General features: G+C 43.5%; 1 protein-coding gene across 1 annotated transcript in view; it reads left to right on the forward strand.

Annotated features, from left to right (window-relative positions):
- The window catches only part of LOC119400896 (E3 ubiquitin-protein ligase UBR4), a gene marked incomplete at its 5' end in the record, with an annotated part of 438348 nt that overhangs the window by 401256 nt on the left and 14880 nt on the right, over window positions 1-22212 (forward strand). Inside the window, 4 exon segments of the mRNA XM_037667804.1 lie at window positions 3396-3521; window positions 4036-4230; window positions 12842-12926; window positions 20617-20850. Of these exon segments, the coding sequence (XP_037523732.1) occupies window positions 3396-3521; window positions 4036-4230; window positions 12842-12926; window positions 20617-20850 (640 nt within the window).

Consider the following 22212-nt stretch of genomic DNA (forward strand, 5'->3'; position numbering starts at 1 on the left):
TGTCAAATAGTATGACTTTTTATTTTCTGAATAGTGGTGAAAAAGCCTTTATTATTTTTAAAAACAGCCATAACTGGTTGTTTATTTCCATACTGGCAATAAAGTAACTGGTTATATGTGATAGGTTACTGGAAAATTAACTGCATTACAGTGAATGTTTCCGCAAAAACTTTTAACTAGATTGTCAGTAAAAGAAATTCATTAAAATTGCTAAAGATCTGGTGATATGATCACAATTAGTATGAATTTAGTTGCGGTATGAATTTGTAATATTCCCTGGCCCAAATACATTGTGTGCATTACAGAAAACATTGGCTTTTCTGAATATGTACAGGGTCGCCAACATCTAAGGTGAACACCTCATTAGTATTCAAGGCCTCATAGAAGCTGATGTTTAATACATAATTTGGAAAATCACTATTGGGGGGTGTTTGACGACACCATTCTTGAGCGTCATACAACGAACATTTCCCTCGTGAAATAGAATAAACGTTCTAGATTTATCAGTGTGCGTACTAATGAGGTGTTCACCTTAGGGGTGGTCGACCCTGTACATCATTGCACCACTGTGAATCATGCTGTATGAGCACGCAAAGCTGGGCCACTATGCCAACAGAAACAGAGCTACGAAGTCACTGGTGCCATAGGACGCCGATTGCGGTCCATAGTTGCCATGACCCCATGTCATGCCGCTCTGTACTCTCTCGTTGGTCAAGCTGTAAAGCAAACTGGACCCACGTCCTGCATGCTGAGAAGTGTAGGAGACATCGGAGTGCCAGCCAGGAGAAATGGGGGTAGCCAGGAGAAGCTTCTCCTCTATTCCCTCTATCTTGGCATCTGGCTGTGGTGGCTATGTAGGCCCTCTATGCTGCTGATTGCATAGGCAGCCCATGCACTCTGTCTTCGAAGTATTTGTCCGGTGCAGTGGCTGGGCTAGTAGATAGCTGGGCTAGTAGCTAGATAGATGCACTAGGGCCTTTGCAACACGGTGTCCTCATTTGGAGACGCGACTTACTTTTTCCATTTTTGTGCACTATTGGCAAGGAAGAGACCACAAACACTGAGCTAATGGTAAATTAAGCATCCTTGTTGCCTAAAGTTCCTTTGTATCTGTTCTGGTTGAAATATTTTGCTACGCACTATCGCTTTGTGAAGGCAGCACCATGTTTCAAAAGCAAGAATTACGAAATATTTTTTTTATCTTTTAGGAATGCTTGCTGCCCGCGGATAACTGTCACGTGTAATTTGAGTGGGTAGTTGAATTCGATTTATGAAGAAATAGCATGACTGACTATACAATAAATAGATAATTATTTACGATGTAATTACAATTAATTGCTGCAAAATGTGCCATAATTTATTCTAATACTTCCACTTGCCTTAAATTTAGTCTCCAGATCCTTGACATCAAATTAAGTAAGTTTCACACATTTATAGAAAGTTGATCATAATGTGTGTTGCAAAGGGCTAGTGTTGAGGTCACATAGTTGCAAGTTGTGGCAGCTTGTAAGACTGAGGTGGTTGGGCTAGTTCATGTTGCGTCGTGCCTGGAGCAGCATACACAGTATTCAAACACTTCAAGATCTTTTTCATCCACAAGTAAAGAACTTTTTATTTTGCCGTTTTGATGGCGTAGATGTAGGGCACATGCATTGCCAGCAACGTAATTTCATTTTCTCTCAAATTCGGTGTTCCAAAACCTAGAGCTGTGCGAATAGCAAAATTTTGGGTGCGAAGCGAATTCGAATATTGAAGTGTGAGTGCGAATCGAATAAAATATTTTTCGAATATTTTTTTTATATTTCTAGAATATTTTTCTAATACTTCGAAGCAAAGTTGCAGAAAAAAAAGTTGAAGAGGATTCCTAAGCATATTCTTATGAGATAGCAACATGAAAGTGTTTCTTTTCTCTAGGTTGATGAAGCGCTGGCGGGGTGGTGTTTCATAGTTGTCTTATCAAGAATGAGGCAATGTAGAGGCCAAATTGTATTTATGTACATGATTTGGTGCAACCAAAGTATTGCCCACAACACTTCACACGTGACAGGCAAAGATGCCATTTCCTCAGCCTCTCCTCCTCTTTCAATTTCTCTGGAAACCCAACTGATGTGGCGGACAAGGGTGTGCTCCCTTCAAGTCCGGAGTTCCAAATCTGCCTCGTATACGTCGATATGTAAGAACTTCTGAAACTTTGTATGCTAAAAAGCTTCGGTGTCCGATTTTTCGGACTTCCTGCCCTAATTTCAGGTCCAAAACAGCATTAATTGAGCCCCCACCTCTGCCACATCTTTCATCTCCATGTTGGAACCAGCGTTTTCTTGAGTTGATACATTTGCGACCGTAGCAGAGCTTGAAAGGCAGCTTTGCCGCAATACGGGGGTGTGATGAGGTGAAGCATATTGAAAATCTGAAGGGGTCATTTTCAATCGGACGTTGACTGTACTTGTCTTTGGGGAGTTTTAATTGTTCGAATAGTAAAATTCCAGTGCGAATCGAATCGAATAGCAAACACTATTAGAAAAATATTCAAAATTTCAAATATTTGCACACCCCTACCAAAACCATTTTTTAGGTGTTGACCTAAGCAGAATTGGGACCCATTTAAAACTTTTTCCTACTCTTGAAATCCAAATTATCATTAGTGAAGTTACCTTTATTTCACGCAGTGAAGACTGACAGCTTGTACACTGTCACAAATTATACATAGGGTTTAGCCATACTGCTACAAAGGCTAGGCTTCATAAAAAAAACTAAGCGCAGATGGAAGACAAGGACTTGAGTGGCACTGACATCCAATACTCTGACTAGTGCGGAAGATTGGGCAAGTTAATAATTAATGGCAAAACCAAGTACCTCGTAGTTGAGCTCAGAGAAAAAGACTCCATGTATATAAGTTGTGTGCTGTGTACGTTTCTTTGTGTGCTTATCTTCCATGAGGTCCTTAGCTTTGCCTATACTTGCCAGCTAGTTTGCCAATGCTGCCCCTTAACATTTGCATAAACTTCCACAGAAATTTTAATTATAAAAATACTATATAAGAATATACTTGCATTAGAGACGTACTTGAAAACAGTGAAGCAGAATAACCAAGACGAAAAGAGGATGAGGCAGATGGTATGTGTGAAATGTTCATGAAGAGGACGTCTCAAATTAGCTCTTTCTTTCGCCCCTTTCCTGAAGGAAATTCAATCGAGTGATGAATCAAGGTTGTAACATCTTGTTACTGCGAAGACAAGTTATGTGAAAACTTAAACAGTCATGGGCTTTCTTGATAACGCCATTTGTATACATTGTCTACAGTTCTTTATATAAGTATTTCTGTGAGGGAAATATTGGTACAAGGTAAGCTACCCTAGAAATCAGTATAGACCTGTACATATGATTGATGCTTCCAGGCATGCCAGAGGCCGTGATGAATGGGAGAGTGCAGCATTACAAAATGCAAACACAAAGTGCAATGGCCTTCTTCCCCTTTGGGGCCCACAAGTTCCGGAGTCACAATTTGCCAGTTGCCTTGCCAGGTCAGTTGTTTTCATAATTTGTTTCTGCATGTTTTGTCGGCACTTCTCAGTAGCAGTATAGCTATTGAGTGCTCTTTTACCATTGCCTGTTTCTTTGCAGTCTTTCCTGTAAGAATACTGCGGAGGTATAAGTTTATAGCATAACTTACCTGAAGCCATATCATGTGTCTGGTTATATAGCTAGGTGTGCTTCCAACCCAACCCCTTTTTTAAAATCTGTTTTATATCAAAGAAAAGGCGTGCTTTGTTTCCACTTTTTTTTTTCACCCTTTGTAGTAGCTTGTTTTGTTGCATTAGATTATGCAACTAAGAGACTCATTCAATTTCATTTTCATTCTATTGCCCTTTGGCTCAGACTTTGCTGATCCTGAACTATGCATATTAGCCACTCAGCACTATGGATGGCAAGACGAATAGAAAATAAAATGAACTGGCAGCAAATATAAACCCAGTACTTGATTGTTTACAAGCAGTATCTAGCAAGTCACTGACTGGTCTCTTTGCCTTGTGGTAGGCACAACACGTACATCCAGGACTGCACAGGCCACCTGGATGTTGGTTACATGTCAACACTGCATGACTTGAAGCTTCTGTTGAGCCGCTTTGCCTTTGAGCGCTCCTTCAGCGAAGACAGTGGTGGTGGTGGACCGCAGAGCAACATGCACCTCATCCCGTACCTTCTTCACATGGTTCTTTATGTCATAAACACGTATGTATTTGATATTCGCACTCATTAATCACTACATCTGTGTATATTCCTAATGTAGTCAAACTACTGTATAAAGAATCTCCATTTAAAATCTGTAATGTAACAAACTACTATTTTATTTAGGGGTGTGATGATATTTCAACTTTCAAAAATTTTTCTAATAGTGTTTGCTATTCAATGTGATTTCCACTGAACTTTACTATTCAAAGTATTCAAAGTTCTGGAAGAGAAATATAATGCTTTCATTTGCTAGAAATCAAATCGCAGCACTTCTAAATGAACACAGGATGTGGCTCTTGTGAACATGCGAGCCAAATATTACTGGACTGTATGCAACGGGAAATTCGCAATTTAGTTGTGAAAACTGCTGAAAATCGCTCACTTTCCCCCCCAGTGAGCTATCCTAGTACTTCCGTTCTCGATCAAGTCATCTGCATATTGTTTTGTTTTGTCTTGCATACATGTGGGGCAGGTGGCACACGGTGTGCCACAGCTGTGCTGTTTCAAACACTGCATGCCCGAGTCTGTCACTTGTTTCGTAGGGAGCCCGCAATGATAGTGCTTACCAATGCATATCATTGTTTCTATAACCACTGGTGTGCACGTCTTTGCACACACTGTCTCTTTCATGTGTTTCACGAGGAACGCACTTTTCCAGACATCACTCAGTGTTTTTTAGCTCATTGTATTCGCTTCAAAATGATCTGAATTTGTCTACTATCTGTCAGTCCAGCTGACGTAGCACAACGCTGATGTGCACAAAGTACAGTATAATCTTGATATATGAACCTCGTGGGGTTACGAAAAATACCTATTCGTATCAGCCAAAAAAACATGAAAAACTAGCATGCCAAGTTAGTTTGCTACTAGTATGCCTAGCTTGTGACAAAAGAAAATGTGTTCATTTTTATTTATTGTTTCTTAGGGCTGCAGCAACATGATGGACCGCTCTGAATGTTTGCCAGTAGTTTTTAGACATCGGCAGTCATACTCGTGCTAGTAATTATACAATGCGGGCATGCATTTGCAATTAGATGACAAAATGTGCCGTGTCTCGCAACAGTAGCCCCCTCCCGATCTTGGTATGCTTTTCCGCATGATACCAGTGTACTGCAGTGAAAGTAACTTAAGCATTCTGCATTCGATAAATTCAAGGCCAGAAAATTTTAGAACTGCTGTCCTTTCTTGTTATTTTCTTTTCATGGTGGGGTTGGGGCAGTTTTAGGGTAGATTTGCGGCCATGCCTGTACAATTGAGAGGAGTGCTTGAAATTCAGGAATCTCCCAGGCAAATCGAACAAGTTGTGCATTCCCCAACAATCACGCATGTTGGCATTGCGAGGACTAGCTCCACCAAGTCTGTCCGCTTCCTCTTTGTGTGCGCGGCCACCTTTTGTAGGATGTCCAATTGTGAGACATGGCTTGCTTTGACAAGGCAAGTGGGCGTCAACACAGAACAGCAACGTGGCCAGCCTCGAGTGCAACAACGCATCAGCACCTCTAAAAAAATGGTGTCAATGCCATGTGTAATCTAAAAGTGAAGGCAGACAAGGGCATATTAGGGCCTCAAAGATTCGCGTGCACCATCTTGTAGGTTACAAAGCATTGTTGATGGGCGATACTGCCAACCATTGAAACCGGTGGCACACCTGCCCGCATTCCAGTTCAAGCTTGCACATAATTGCCATGACTCCCACGGCCATGTGGGTAGCACCCGTTCATATCTACAGGGAAAAATCGGTTCGTAACAACCGTACTGTAGCACATTGTTGGCTAATGGGCGTTGGCCAGGACTGCACAAAAATTTGTATCATCCCAAAGTTTGTACAATCCGTGATCGTATCACCACGATTTTATTGTATATGGTGGCTGGAAGGCCATACTATGTGCTCACAGAGCTCAGCCAGACTTATGCACAACAATAGCGATTGTCGCGCTGCATGGTTATTGTGACCGTCACGGGGCAGGCAGCGCACTTGTCCTCATACCATAAGTGTGTGAATGGATTTTTAAAAGAAAGGAAGTGCCAGAGGCCACGACACGCTTGCCCCTTTGTCATCCACCTCTGTGTAGCTTCCAGTGCGCTCATTGTCACAAAAGAAGAGAAAAAGCATTCTGATCGTGCAACGCATTACTATAACTCTGCTCATACTTGATGGATTTAAAAATCTCTTGCTGCAAGGGATTCATGAGGCAGTAAACTCCTGTCCTTTCTTGCGCTCGATCAGTATGACAAACCAACAAGCCGGCATTGCCACTTCTTCCAATACCAGATGCCAGGATTATATGATAATTACTTGTATGATAATTACTTCAAAACTGTGGCAGAGCACCTTTAACTCCTTCCTTTGTTTAATTGCACAGACATGGTTACTAGGCACACTTGTCGCTCTTGTGGTCCTTTGTCGGATCCACGACCATGATTACCAATTAGAGAAAAATATACTGTGACAGTTTGTTGTCCACTACCATACCTGCCTTGACTGTTAAAGGGACACTAAAGGCAAATATTAAGTTGTCGTTGATTGTTGAAATAGCGGTCCAGAAACCTCGTAGTGCTACTTTTGCTTATTTTGAAATAAAATCACGTTTTAGTGGTCTGCATCGTGTTAGCGCACTCCAAATCACCCGCCTGAAAGCGGTATTTCGCACGTCACTGTTGCCATGCCCAACGTTGCCCACCTTTACTGCGCAGCAGCATGCACTGGCAGCGTGCACCATTCTGGCATCCGGCAACATCACATGCGTGCAGTATTTTGTCGAACTTTCTGTCAGAGCGACCTTCACGAGCGTGCAAAACACACACGGCAGTACACAATACTGAAAATACCACTGAGACGCGACCGCTTGAGCGAAAGCGGGCGCCAGGCAAAGCGCAGTTCGGCGAAAACGGAACTTTTGAACCACGCGCGCCGTTCCCCATGGCAATGCCAAAGAGGTTCTTTTTTCCATGAATCAAACAGAAACGAACAAGCAGCATTTTATTACGTCTCTTGATACAAGGAAGGTTTTTTTTTTATTGCAGCTAGTTTGATTACTAGCAATTAATTGTATTCAGACACTCTCACGTCATCGGGATCACTTCCAAAATGTCCCACTCGTGGCGCTCATCGTGTGGTACATTTAGCTTAATTTCTCGGTAAGTAGGGCACTGCTCTTGATAATATTGCCGCTTTAGACGTCATACATTGAGCTTTTACTCTGACATAAATTGTTATTTGCCTTTGGTGTCCCTTTAAACCTAAGTCGCAGCCTATACCAGTGCTCGGTGCTGGTACATGGAATTTAGTGATTTTTTCAGGTTTGATTAAAGTGCTTTTTATATATGTTCAGGCAAGGTATACACAGAACAATATGTAATTGTTCGCCTCAAGGAATTATACCAGCCGAAAACAGACGAACACAGGAAACGGTGAAGGAGACAGGAAAGCGGCTAGACTACACCAACTGGCCCAACAACGGGTTCTACTAGTAATTGTTCGCCTCAAATACTGGAGAAGCTTCTGCTCCAATTCAAGCTGCAGCAAATATTGAATAATTGCGTAATATTTGGTTAAATATTCACACTAGCCCAGAACTTTCTTTAGCATAATCTTCACCACCTGTGGTTGTCCAGCTTATTGCCTTGCATTTTATCGCTACAGCTTTAACCCTGTAATGCTCAAAAGGTGTTCTGCCTTGAGAAAAATTGTGAGAAAACACTCACCATATATACTCTTCTTGTAGAGTTTTTTAAGAAAAAAGAAACAGTGAAATTTTATTTCGAACATAACTTGATTACTCTTGATTAAAATGAATTAATTTGATTAAATGAGTAACTCAGTGTAACTTAATTATAACATGTTAAATATCCAATAACGGCTTTTCTATGAAGCTTTGACGGGCTTTTTACCTCTTTTGAGGCATTATATACAATGTATCAAATATGATACAGTGGGCATTACAGGGTTAAAGAGCTCGTTTCGCAGAAACTCCTGTGTTGGGGGCAGCGGTGGCATCATTGGTTGTGAGCGAAAAATCAGCGTTGACCGTGAGCAAAAATTCGAGATAGATGCAGATAAATATGAGAGCCGGAGGCCATTTGCACTTTGGCTTTCCTTGCGGCAGAGTTTAGGTCTCCACCAAGAAGTAAAAGACAGGCCAGCAATTGCAAAGGTGATAGAGAGAGAGAGAGTGTGTGTGTGTGTGTGTGCGCATGTGCGCGCGCACGCACGCGCACGAATGCAAAGCTTAAGGGTCCTCCAATTTTTTTGTATGCTTCTATACAATTACATTATTTTTCCATATTACCACAGTTTGCTTTCATTGAAAATTACTGTTTCCCAGTTAACTGCTCGACGATGTTGAACGTTGAAGTGGTCCGCTGTATGCACGGCTGGCGCAGAAGCCTAGCTCCGGTCCCAGCTGCAAATAGTCGTACCGTGCACGTGTCAACATTCCCTTCCCGTAGCGCGAGTCATCGCAGGTTCGGGTGAATAAGGCAACAGGCTAGAACAACAAAGAACACTTTATTGCTACTCTAGCAATAAAGCGTAAATGTCGTGTAGAGGGATAGTCTGCTCTAGTAGAAAACAAAGGGTAACGCTTACACCTTCGGTCGATAGCCGGCTCGTGGGTCTTGGGGCGGTGAAGTGGTTCTCGGCAGGTCAGCAGAGCAAGAGAGGCGGTCTCTCTGCCTGGTCGGCTGTTTTATCCACCTCCCGTCTCACTCCCCACTGCGAGGGTTGTTTCCCTCGCAGGGGCAAGTTCCCTTTCCCACGAGCAGGGACGCGAGGATTGGTACAAGGAGCGGCGGGAAAGAAGGGACTGCCCGGAAAGGGGTGACGGTGCTCCTCTCCTAGTAGCCCCTTGGCTCTCGCCGCAGTTCGCGATCGCGCCAGCGTTAAGGAAAGGAAATGGGCGCGCGTGCTCTCCCACAATCGGGGCTGGGCAAAGATACTTTAAAATTGTATCGCGATACGATACAAGATACTCAGGCAAGAAGTATTGGAGATACAGATACAAGATACTGCCGCAAGAATTGTATCCGATACAATACTCAGTAATTGTATCTTAAGATACTTCGATACATCCTCAAATTTGTTGTTATAGATCCATATAATGTAGCAGCAAACGCCTATGCACGAAAATGTCTGCTTGAAAATTTCTTAACTGTGACCTATTTTGTTTCATTTGAAGGAAATGTCTGTTAGTACCTCAAAAGTTTTGCCCTTCTTGCTCAAAGTACATTAGTTTCCTTCTCCAAAACAACGTATTGGGGTTTGTTTTAGCTTCTCCACAGTACAACTCTTTATACACTTCGCTGACAGCAGTTCTTGCTTGTCATTTTCGCAATTGAGGGAGTCGCTGCTCAGCTTGCCGACCAGCTAGCGGAGTGCCACATAATCACAATAACTTCAATAACAGGGCTTCGCACGACAGCGCAAATACCGGTGTGGACTCTTAACTTTCCCTAAAAGACAGTTTGCGCAGTAACGTATATCCGGACAGGTGTAGAGCAGTGTTTTTTTCCTGGGGGGGGGGCATTGCGTATTCTAGGGGTTTCAGACCTTTTGCTAGCGGCCCGGCCCGCACAGATGATCGTCTTCGTCCCATTTGTTTTTATTTTCTTAATAAGTATGTTCGTGAGCTACACAGACATGACTGGTCTGAAGCATTCCTTTCGTGAGCAACATGTGATCATCATGTGCTAAAATATAACCGTGCAACAAAAGCTCTATATTTCAGAATCCGCGTCCAGATTTCACTCGTGTACATCGGTGTCGATGTTTCTCGCATCCCGACTGCAATTCCCCTTCAGAAATGGCCTATATATGAGATATGGGAAAGGCTTCCTGTCAAATGGCAACTTCATTTTGTTCAAACTCTCTCCGACCCCCACCCCCACTATCTTCACTGTCCCAGACCTTGCAACTAAATTTCGCGACTGCGGCCTGCTGGCTATAAGCTGAGTTTGAGACCCCTGGCGTATACGTAGATGACTTAAACTGCAATGAATTTTCATATTTTACTTATCTGCTGACGTAAACGATTCTGTATTGATATACTCACTAACGTGCAATTTTTTATCAATTTTTCTTCAACGAGAGAACATGTGCAACACAGAAACGTCTCAGACGTATTGTATAGTTGCACAAAGCGTCGCAGGACACCGCCGCTATTCGCGCTATTGCCACTTATAGCTCCCATTACGTGGCGATTAGTAATACAAAAAATATTTAAGAAGGCCTAAAGCAGGAAAACTTATATAAGTAAAATAGAGAGGTGGTTCTGTATCAAACGTTCACATTGAATGAGTACAGAAGCACAATACAGACGGCGCCCTTAATAGCTATGAGCATGAAGTATCGTCAACTTACCTGTTGAGACAATAGAAACTTCAGTGCCTATGAAAAATTGCCTTAAACGGCTCGTTGGGACGCTCGTGAGTAAAACGGAGCATTCAGTAAAACAACGCTTCTTAAATCCCCTTCCTAACATTTTTAACATGGCTCCTAATCATTTCCATTATTATAATGCAAACTCAATTTCGCTGTTTTCCTAAGCGGTAAGCAGAATGTTTTCTACTGTATACTCAAGGCACAACCACATAATTATATATTGGTTTTTAAAATCGACTTGGCAACGTGTAAGTGTGTAAGCAGTAGTAGAAATAAAGCAGACAGAATAATAAAGCAGTAGGGGTGTGCGAATATTCGAAATTTCGAATATTTTTCGAATAGTGTTTGCTATTCGATTCGATTCGCACTGAAATTTTACCATTCGAACTTCCCAAAGACAAACGCAGTCAACGTCCGATTGAAAGTGACCCCTTCAGATTTTTAATATGCTTCGCCTCAGTACACTCTCGTATTGCGGCAAAGCTGCCTTTCAAGCTCCGTTACGGTCGAACTTAGCCAAGAGACAAAGTCCGGTTGGAAATGGTCCCTAGATTTTCAATATGCTTCACCTCATCACACACCCGTATAGCGGCAAAGCTGCCTTTCAAGGGCCGTTACGGTCACAAATGTATTAACTCAAGAAAACGCCGGTTCCAATATGGAGATGAAAGATGTGGCAGAGTTGGGGACTCAATGCTGTTTTGGACCTGAAATTTGGGCAGGAAGTCCGAAAAATCAAACGCCGAAGCTTTTTAGCATCCAAAATGTCAGATGTTCTTATATATCGATGTCTACAAGGCAGATTTGGAACTCCGGACTTGAAGGGAGCGCACCCTTTTCCGCCACATCAGTTGGCCTTCCAAAGCAATTGAAAGAGGAGGAGAGGCTGAGGAAATGGAATCACTGCCTATCACGTGTAAAGTGTTGTCGGCAACACTTTGGTTGCACCAAATCATGTACATAAATACAATTCGGCCTCTACATTGCCTCACTCTTGATAAGAAAGACAACTATGAAATATGACCCCACCAGCGCTTCATCAACCTAGTGAAAAGAAACACTTTCATGTTGCGATCTCACAAGAACATACTTAGGGATTCTCTGCAACTTTTTCTGTAATTTCACTTCGAATTATTCGAAAAACTTTTGAGAAATATTCGAAAATTATTCGAAATTATTCGATTCGATTCGCACTCAATCTTTATTATTCGAATTCGCTTCGCACCCAAAATATTGCTATTCGCACAGCTCTATAAAGCAGAGATCTTATTTTGGGGGCGCATTATAAAAGACATACTGCAGTGACCAGACCGGAGAAACAGTACAGAGACCTAGGTAATCTATGGGATGCAAAATGACAGCTAAGACAGCACTTGTGCTAATAATCAAAGTTTGATTTAATAAATTCTTTGAATATATGTAACAGGAAGGAAAAAATACGGTACGCCAAGATATTTTGTCTTAAGGAAACGCTTGCTCTATTAGATATAGAATCTGTACCAGTAGTGCTAAAGTTGTTAGAATCTTATTTGCATATAAGTTTATTCATTGCATGCAATTAGTCAAACTTACATCCACGAGATTCTTTAAATCGCTGATATGTAAAATCCACGAGACGCAAAGCAACCCCATTCTTGCACGCATCACATTTCGTTACGAAGCAAGACGCAAGGGAGTCTTCAGTAACGGCACTGTAGCAATATCAGACTTTGCGCGATAGACGCCGAGCGCATTGGAGTACGCGGTGCAGGACAGTGACTAAGAGCAAGTGTCGCGGCATTGGCGCAACTAAAAAGAAAAAAATCGAGAAAACAAAAGGTATGTGGGCTCGGCGTACACGACCGCGCGCTTGGCTTCCTCATATTGTGCCCTCACTGGGGGACTCTGGCGGAAAAATAATATTGCGTCACTGCCCTTATATTTATTCAAATGGCCTAGTGGCACCAGTACCAGCTTGAGAAGCGGAGCTTGGCCAGCGACTATTGTTTCTCACGGTTGTGTTGCGATAGAAGTATCTTGTATCTTAAGATACACGATACATTATCGAATGTATCGGAAATACAGATACAAGATACCGTTAGAGTATCTAGGATAGTATCTAAGATACATGTATCTTCGATACTGCCCAGCACTGCCCACAATGTATGGTAGCCATGTGCGCTGTGTAATTCAGTAAATGTTACTGCAAGATAGAGAATGAAATATATATTGACCATATTTATTTCGTTTTAGGACAAGGTGTGTAGCAAGAGAGGAGAAGAACCTTGCAAACTTCCTGGAGATGTCACCTGACCGGCAGGTTGAAAACTGCTATGAGGTGAGACAGCTGATATTTTTTTTTCACATGCCACTGCAGTTGATTTAAATTCTTATGAGCGTTTCTTCTCTTTTTAGCACCAAGCTTTACAAAATAATTTCTACCTTCAACAAATGATGACCTCAAATTTTTCCTTTTGCTGTGTGAAATTTAAATACCGTAAAATCCCGAGCAAGCGCTGCCCCTTCAGCAAGTCTGATGTACAGGCAAAGTGGAGGGAGGGCACTTCCCTGGAATGGCACCAAAATTCAAGATGGCGGAAGCAAAGTTCTTCCGCCAGAAAAACACGGAAGTACATGTGGACTTCCTCAGAAGTCTTCTTGCTCTTGTTTGTGGTACTGTGCATTACAACGATGGCTCACAAACACAGGAAGCACAAAGGCTACGCGATCAGACCATGGCAAGCAGGTCATGGAAGCACCTCCGATGAGCCAACGCAACAGCTCTAAGCAAAAAAAAAACAGATCCCAGAGGCCTTACTTTTGCTGACTCCGTCATCATAGGTACCATCTTGGAATACATATCACCAAGACGATGCTTATTTCACAGGGCCCTGAAAATCATTATGGGTGTCTTGCGCAAAGTTGGGGGTGCTATCATTATGTGGAGGGGGGAAAAAATTAATTTTAAGGGCAAATTTCAGGTGCAGGCGCTTAGCAATCAGGCCACTAAGCAAAAGTGCATGGGATTCAAGCAGGTCAGTGTTGCATGAACATGACGCATGGTTGGGGTACAGAGTGGGAGGTGGGTGCCTGCTACAAAGGGGTACTGACACAAATTTTCAAACCTGAGTTTACTCCGCCATACAAATCTCCTATATACTGAGGCGCCCCGGAGCAAGTGTGAAGCTCGGTAAATGCTGATAAGACATTTTATTTTAATTTTAAAGTGAATTTTTGCATGGCACCCCTACTGACATCGACACTAGCTTGTCATCAGGCTACAGTAGCAATTCTAATGACTTCATGCGCCAGTATGGCTAGTTGCGATGTAACAAAAATTACAAAATGACCGCTTGTGCGTCACCCACTCAGCCACCAAGCAGAGCGGCCGTGGAAACGACTCAATATCTTGCGCGAGCATGTGTATCTTGCGCGAGCATGTGACAAGAAGCTCATACCATGAAGTGACATCGGGGTACTCTAGGAACCAGAACTAGCTTTTGAAAACATGTTGTAAATAATTTTTCAGGGTGCATTCATGCTTACCAGCACAAAATTATCACGTGGGTGTGGTGGTGTTGGTGGTGGCAGTACATCTCAAGGGAAGGGTGCAGAGTGTGTTTGATGTGAATTAAGACACAGTGGTCTTGCGCCATGGTCGTATTGTGAAAGTAATGGGATAAGGAAAATTGCAGCTTTTACACTGCTTCTATGCAAATTAAGAACAGGATTTGCGTATTCAGGCAAAAAATGAAAGTGCATTAATGTAATAGACATTGATTTATTCTTTTCTTGATACTTTCAATAATTCAACATTCAGTTAATTCGAACAATTTTGCCTTTCCCATGAAATTCAAACTAACAAGCTTCTACTGCATCTCAAAACAAAAGCCTTAGGCACCCACATATGCAGTCACCGCCCAGTAATGTGGATTTGAGGGGGACCCCTAGAATGTTAGAATGATTGGAAGTCTGAAATATCAGAGTTCTCATAAAATATATTACTTTATTCTACAAGTGCTCAAAAATTATGTGCCGTAATCTCGGAGTGTCACCTGTGGGTATATAACAAATCTTGCATGACTAATACAAGACTCATCAATGCTTGCGTGAGGATGCATTCTTAGCCCAGTGCCAAGCACGTCAAAACAACAGTGATTCCACACCTGTGCCAACTGCGCCAAAGTGCGCCAAATTGTATTTACTGCGCCATCCTGATAATATCGACGAAATTTGCGCCAAACTGCGCCAAAGTCTCGGATTTGGGGGCGTCTATCACCGGCAATCGCACCGCCGGCGCGTCAGAACATGTGCAGCTTGATCTTGGGGCTCCCAATAAAGTCGCAATCAAGGACCAAGAATTATTCCGCTGAATAAATAGCGCTCGCGCATGCGTTCCAAGTAAGCCACGATGCCATGCACGGTGCCGACGCAGCTTCTGTTCTGCAAGTTGGCTCGACAGCGAAACGCGCTCTCCGCAGAGGCTCGTGACGTCTAGGCCTATCGGTAGCGAGAAAGTGCGACGGCGATTGATCGGCGGACGTCGTCTGTTGCAGAAACGCTGCTGATAGCTCGTTTCAAGCGTCGCACGGCACGTAAGGAAAGCAATGTTCAGTAATAACTACATGCGTGCCGCTAAAATGTCTGTCACTTCTGTTTCCAGACATCGCGGAATGAAATCTAGCTGGGATCGCTCGCAGTAGATATATGGGACAATATCGAATTTTCCTTGCTTCGCGTTTATGGAAGAGCACGCGAATGGTGGAAACGCATTGACACTTTTCCTCAGATATACTTTATCCATGGATCTTCATCCAGAACAGCTTTTTCGTAATTTCTTCCGCCAGCACGTCCGAGTTTGTAATCACTCTGCGGTAAATACCCCCAAAAGGCCCTGCCCTTTCGAGCTCACGTGCTAGGGTTCCAATTCGAATTTTTTGCTTGCTTTTTTAAAAATGTCATCTCAATAGTAAAATCATATCTCCTGGTCGGAACAGCCGCAAATGCGCAGCTGTCAGTAGCGGGCCCGTCGCTGACGGCCCACGGTGAAGCGGCTACGCCATGTTATACGTCCGCCCCTCGCTTTCGGGGTTCAGTAGCCAACGGTTAAAAAAATTCAGTTTCGCTTAATAGCGAAGCAATGAATGCGATACCAAAAAATTGTATTGTGAAACGAAGTAAGACTTGCAGCTAACTCTTTTGGATCCGATCTCGCGTAACTGAACAAAACGCTGGTTTAAGGGAATATGGCCCCTCCAGGAACCGAAGCGTTTTCTTGCTCTGAGTTTTCTAAACGCGAAGTAAGCGTTGAGAGCACAGCAAGTTTACGAGCCGTCTCCTGATGCTTCGAGATGGCACGCGCGCAAGCGACTGCGCCCTTCGAGCGATGCGGTCCCCCCCCCCCCTTCCGCTCCCCTAGCGTCCCTTCGTGCTCCTTACGAAAGACGGGCGGGGCGGTCCCTCTCTGTTTGATGAGCAATCGACGGCAGGCCCGCACGCGGGAAGATGTTATCTCATGCGCTGTCCGTGCGGCGGAGACAGATGGCCGGCTAGTTTAGTCTCCGCTTCAGCCGCGTTTGTCCCCAGCGCTCGCGAGCTTTTACCCGCGGCTAGAATGTGCGTGGTGATGTTGTTAATTTGGACTTTAGAACGGAAAATTACGGCAACGGCGACGGCAAAAATCTGCCGAGAGTGTCCATATAATTGCTATCGCAAGTGTCAATGTACGGGGCAGATTTTGCGCCCCCCCCTTTTAGGTGATCAGGGGGGGCGCCGCCCCTCCTGCTCCCCCCCCCCCTCTGTGCGCACGCCTATGCTCCTGAGATGACTTTTTCCATGAGATTTGCAATGAATCGAAATATTTCTAGCCTTCATAAGAGCCCCATAATAATACTCGGGTGCTTGAATGTTAATGCAATATGCTTCTGTATTGCACTCCAGGATGCAAAATTATCTGCTCCAAAGTGCTCCAAGATGAAAATTTTGCTGCTCCAAAGTGCTCCAAAACGGAAATTTTGCTGCTCCAAAAATTGCTCCAAATCAGAAATCCTCGGTAGCATCACTGAAACAATGTTGTTGCAGAAGCACAAGGAAGAAAACTAACCAGTTGGGCAGAAAAAACTATACAGGGCCTTGAAATCGCATATAGGTGATGTAAAGGTTAGGCATAAGGCAGCCATGACTCCAAAGCACCATGTTATTTTCAACACTGTGACATGAAATCACACACTCTGTCTACAAGGCCCAGAGTCATAATGTCACCAAAATGGTGCAAAGGCCATGGGGAGCCAGCTTCGAAGCACCGCGACAATCTTCACCCCATGTAAGCGGTACACTTCTTCAGTGATGCCTAGGAAGAAAAACTGAACACAACAGTCCTGATATAGTCTCGATGGTATAGACCTACTCCATGTTTGTAAACAGCGGTAGGCGCCATCGATATGTCTAGGGCCCTTGTAGCGACGTCGCTGCGCGTAGGCTCCACCCAGCCGGCCCAGCTCGAAGCTCGCTACAGTCGAACCCAAGTATATCGAACTCGCCAAAAAACGTTTATTAGTTCGATATATGGCATAATTCGATATAGGCCCGCTATAGGATTTTGACACAAAGGCACATAACAGTAAGAAAAGTACTTTATTAATATGGTGGCATACTTGCGTGCCCTCCTTTGGAACAAAATAGTCCTGGATTTTCTTCTGTGTCAACGACTTCGCTGCCTGCGACAGCACGCACGCCTCCACGTTGTCCAACGAGTCGGAGCAGCTGAGGCCGCAACCTTCCACATTCACACAATAGCGCCGGACCAACGCAAGTGTACTAATCACTTCGGAGGATGTAGGCAATGGGCCATCGTCAATTTCCTTATTGCTGTCGCCTTGGCTCGTGGTCGGCACGTCTGCAATGTAGTCCTCATCTTGTAGCTCACCCATGATGGCGACATCGTCCGCACTGACGAACTCGTCGAATGTCGATCCGTCGATAGCTCCCGGGAACTCTGCCAGCACGCTCCAAACTTCGGCGGAAACACCTGCGGTGTCTTTTGTACGCGGCGGCGACGTCGGACTTCTTTTCACCGCGCTCGACCCGATTTATGATTTCGGGTTTCGCGGCGAACGGCAAATACTGCCTCTTTGCACAAGCCATGACGACAGCGCGCCAATAAAGTTCACAGAGCACCAACAGGCAACACCACCAGCACGGACCACGCTGAACGAGGACTCGAGGAAAACAGGCAGCAGCAGGCACACAAGCATAAAGAAAGAAAAAATGGCGCTCACTTCTACCGCCTCCGCGCCTCGGAGAAAGCACGACGGCCTCTGATTGGCTGTAAGCGCTGCGAGCGGGCCAGGATCATTTCTTGCAGGGGGGTGTTCGCCCGTGCACAACCGGGTCTAAACCACTTTTTCTAGGGTGGCGCCGGCAGTTTTCCCCGCCACCGCGAGGGAAAGCCAACTTGCTGGGGCACTTTTGAGGCACATGGAGTTTGATATATCGGTTGTCGTTGCTATTTTCGTTCGATGTAACAGTAACTTTTGCTATATATTCTCAACGTAAATTTACCGTGTTTAGAAATTGTTCGATATACGGGATAATTTGATATAAACGGGTTCGATATAGTCGGGCTCGACTGTATCACCTTCTATGATCATGTGGTAACTGGCGCAGCAGGTGCAAAAGCACTGGGAAATTGCCGGCAGAGTTTTCGTTGCATACTATGACATTTGTTGGCACTTAACGGCCTTTAACTTTCAGAGTGATGCATTCCTTCTCTCGTTTGTCCTCCGAGCGTAGTTTGGCGCGCAAGCGGAGCTCATCCGCAGTTGAAGCGGCACTCATGTAATGTGAGTGCCCGCAGCATCGAGCGGCCGCTGCTGCAGGTTTGTCAAGAGGCTGATCCCAAGACAAAGCTTGCTGAACCATGACACTGGGCTGCGCATTTGTTGGTGTGGAGCTGCTGATTTGTGATTATGTCACGTACAAGTATTTTCAGCAACTTATATCCGAGTTTCAGCCCATAACGAACGACGCGGCCGCTAGGCTGGCAGGGTCTCATTTGACGCACTATAACTTGTTAGCAACCAAAATAATGCGTTTTTTTCTGCACAATGGTAGACGACGTCCTTGACTTCAATCAGAGGGATTTTAAAAAAAATTAAAAATGGCCTTTTTGAGAAAATCATTTTCTAAGTTCGGCGTTTTTGGTAAATCACTTACGTTTCAGCCCAATTATCAAGTAAAACGGAGCGCAACAAAACCATGCAAATTATTTTAAAAGAGAGCGAAAGTATGAAAGTTAATATGTACTGATTTTTATTATCCTCACTTTAACTTTCTTGCAGCAATAAATTCCTGAAATACAGGTATTTTGTGCGATTTGCCAAGTTTGTGATTTTTTTCTTCAAAAGTGCTTCGACAAGCAAGGAAAATAATACTCATGAGATTGTATTTCACTTGTTCTTTAAGGGGAATAAATATTGTGATGAAGAAGTGCACCGTTTTTCCCTAGGTGCGCTCAAAATTCAGAAATCACGAAATTGGCGGAAAAGCGTTTTTTGCGGCCAAAATTTGTATTTTTTTTTTCAGGCGAACAAAACTTTTTTTTTCGCAAAACTAACTGCGACACCATTGTTCTGGTTGTAATGCCTAGACCTACAGTAAATTTCATCAGAATCGGGAATGGTGACCGGGACCTCGTGTTCGATCTTATCTGGACACACCCTATAGGCTCTTACACTGTTTGCTGTGCATGTGTCTATGGTGAATGTTGTCGGGAAAAGGCCTCCACTCAAGAACTGCAGCCAAGTCCTGCCCACCAGATGACCAAGCATCTGATGGAGAAGGCCTTGCTGAAGCATGTGTGCACAAACATGCCTCTGCTGAAAACTTGCAGGGAGTGGCTTTAGCCAATCAGGCTACTTCCCTGGAGGCTATTGATGCAATGGCTTTTGTAAATAATCTAATATTTGTGGTGTTGTGTTTGAAAAGTAAGCTTTGTGTCTTTTCTTTTAAGTGTTCTTTAAACTGGCAGAAGTGATACCTCTGCTAAAGGGCACATAGAGCCATAATTTTTGCAGTACCATGTAGCTACATGTGTTTACTACACAGTGCTAGGAGCATATTTTTAAATTTTTTATTTATCCACTATTTGCACCGTATGATAGCCATGTCTGGAGATATAACTTCAAATTGCTATAAAATTGCTAATGTCTGCAACATACTAAATGTATTCCAGTATCCCTTCATATATGTTCCTTACCACTTTGTAGTACCCAGCCATGTGTCAACATTCTGTATGGTACCCTCCTTTTGATTGTTCCTATAAATAAGAGATGATCAATTTAAATATATCCAAAATCATTGAGCCAATGTAAAAAGTATAGTTTTGAAATCAGCATAAACAGCTTTGCTTAGATGACAGTTTTCATTAAATCTACTCCAAAAATTTATTTATTTTTTTTTATTCTAAATCCCTTGAGCATCTCACAGTTGAAATTAAATAATGTAGTCTCACTGACCACATAGCATAGGTAATCTTGGGCAATAGGAAAGTTGACCTTCACCTAGGTTCACTTTGGTGTTTATTTTACACCTTGTGGGTTTCAGCAAACTTGATTTCACTAACTCTCATCTACCTGGCAATGCTTAACTTGTTTTGATTTTTTTACCCGATGCTGTTTTTTGTTTTGCCTCTCCCTATTTATTTTTAGAGGCATCTGAATCCATAGGTAATAATTTAGCAATTTTGCAGAAGTATCTGGATAGCCAGCTACTGCTTTGAAACAAAGATGAGACACTGCATATTACTTTTTCCTGCTGCCATGTTTTTAAGAAATGTAACTGCTCTCCCACGGGATTATTGTGACTGAAGCAACTACACACGAGATCCAGTGCTTTTTTTTTTGTCTCATTTTCTAACTTGTACATTCTTGAACATAAACCTCTGCTGAACAGTCCCTTTCACTGCATAGTTAATTGCTCATCGCTACAAGTTGATTGTGGTCTGAAAACCCCTTTCTTGTTTACCACAGAGTGAGGGCCCATGCTACTGGACAACCATGGCGCTCGCGGTGTGGTCCCATAACCGGTGGCGATGTGGCCGTATTGCACTGGTCCGACGCATGCTGGTACTAGCGCATGCACGACATCTGAGCCCGCAAGGCTGCTCAGCACTTACAGACACAGTTCCCCGTGAATTTGCTGTCTACCGACCCTACCTCTGCTACCTTGCCATGGTGGATGGATTGTACAACACCATGTTCAAGGCACGTTCCCTCATTCTCTTGTTGTAAAAGTGCCGTGAAATATGCCATGAGTATCTGTTCTGAGGTATGTTACCTGTGAATGCACATTGCATATCATGTTATTACTGTTGACACGTAACAAGCAACTCCTCTGAGCAAGAACACTTGGCCACACCATCCATTAGCAAACTTGGTAAGGCTCCCCAAGTTGTATATCTGAATGCATTCTCCTCACACTCCTGACCGACCAATCCAGTATCTAACTGCCACTGCTAGGCATCCTACGCAGTCCAGAGCTGGCACCAAATGAATCCATGCAAGGGAACCACATGTGTACACAGCCTTTGTGCTTCATGTGCATAGACATCAATGGGCATTTGGTTAAGGATATACTGTATTTACAAGATTATAGTGCACCTGCAAATATGAAAGGAAAGGTTAAGGCTCCATGCCCTTAACCGTGCAATGGTCAAACTTTTTTGCCAGATGCGACTTCACAGGCTCAGTTTCTTGATTTCAGATTTAAAATCTTCAGTGACTTGTCTAATAAAGAAATTGCCCTAATATTTTTGAGTGACCATAAAGTGCGAAAAATTATTTTCGATGGGTATTAGGGATTTTTAGCTTGTACGTATACTTTTTAATGTTACCGTGTTAACGGAGTACCGGATTGCGTTTACCGTGTTAGCGGAATGCATGTTTTAGAAAAGTTTTAGCTCGCCACACGTAAACGTTTACGTACGTACATAAACGTATACCTTTACGTTTGCGCAAACCACTAAATGGTGATGGCAACTGTGCTCAAACTATATTTAATGTAGATAATATTGAATTACCGCTGCGGCAAAATCATACAAGAGGTTTTTAGCGTGTGCAGTATCCCGGTATATGCAAAGGGGTGTAGGGATACCGGGTTACCGGATGATGGTGTCGACATCTTGTGACGCGTCGTGCAACCACAGTCATGGACAATTTTGTTTTCGCTTAGTGTTCTTGAGGGAAAAAAATAATTAAAAAGGCAACTCAGTCGTAATTATGCCGCTGCAAGGCACTTACATTGGAAATAGAATGCCAAGTGTCTCTGCAATAACAATTTTGCGCTTGCCTGGTTCACCTTGGCCCCGCTAGATGGCGCCACCTATCCAGCCTGTCAGGAGCTTTAGGCCTCTCACGTTTAAGGATTCGGTATTCTAGGTCGCTCTAGCCTCGGTAATGTGGCTGAAACAAGGCGATCGTAAGTGGCGCTCGCATTTCGGCTTATTTTGACTCGGCGGCTGGAGTCTCCGCAAAGTGGATATCGTGAGTAGCCACAAATGAAGGTGGATTTGCGAGATAGGCCCTATCCAGCGAGTAGCTCACGTTCCGTAAACCTTTACATTCCGT

The sequence above is a fragment of the Rhipicephalus sanguineus genome, chromosome 1 (genome assembly GCF_013339695.2).
Source record: "Rhipicephalus sanguineus isolate Rsan-2018 chromosome 1, BIME_Rsan_1.4, whole genome shotgun sequence".
NCBI classification, from domain to species: Eukaryota; Metazoa; Arthropoda; class Arachnida; order Ixodida; family Ixodidae; genus Rhipicephalus; species Rhipicephalus sanguineus.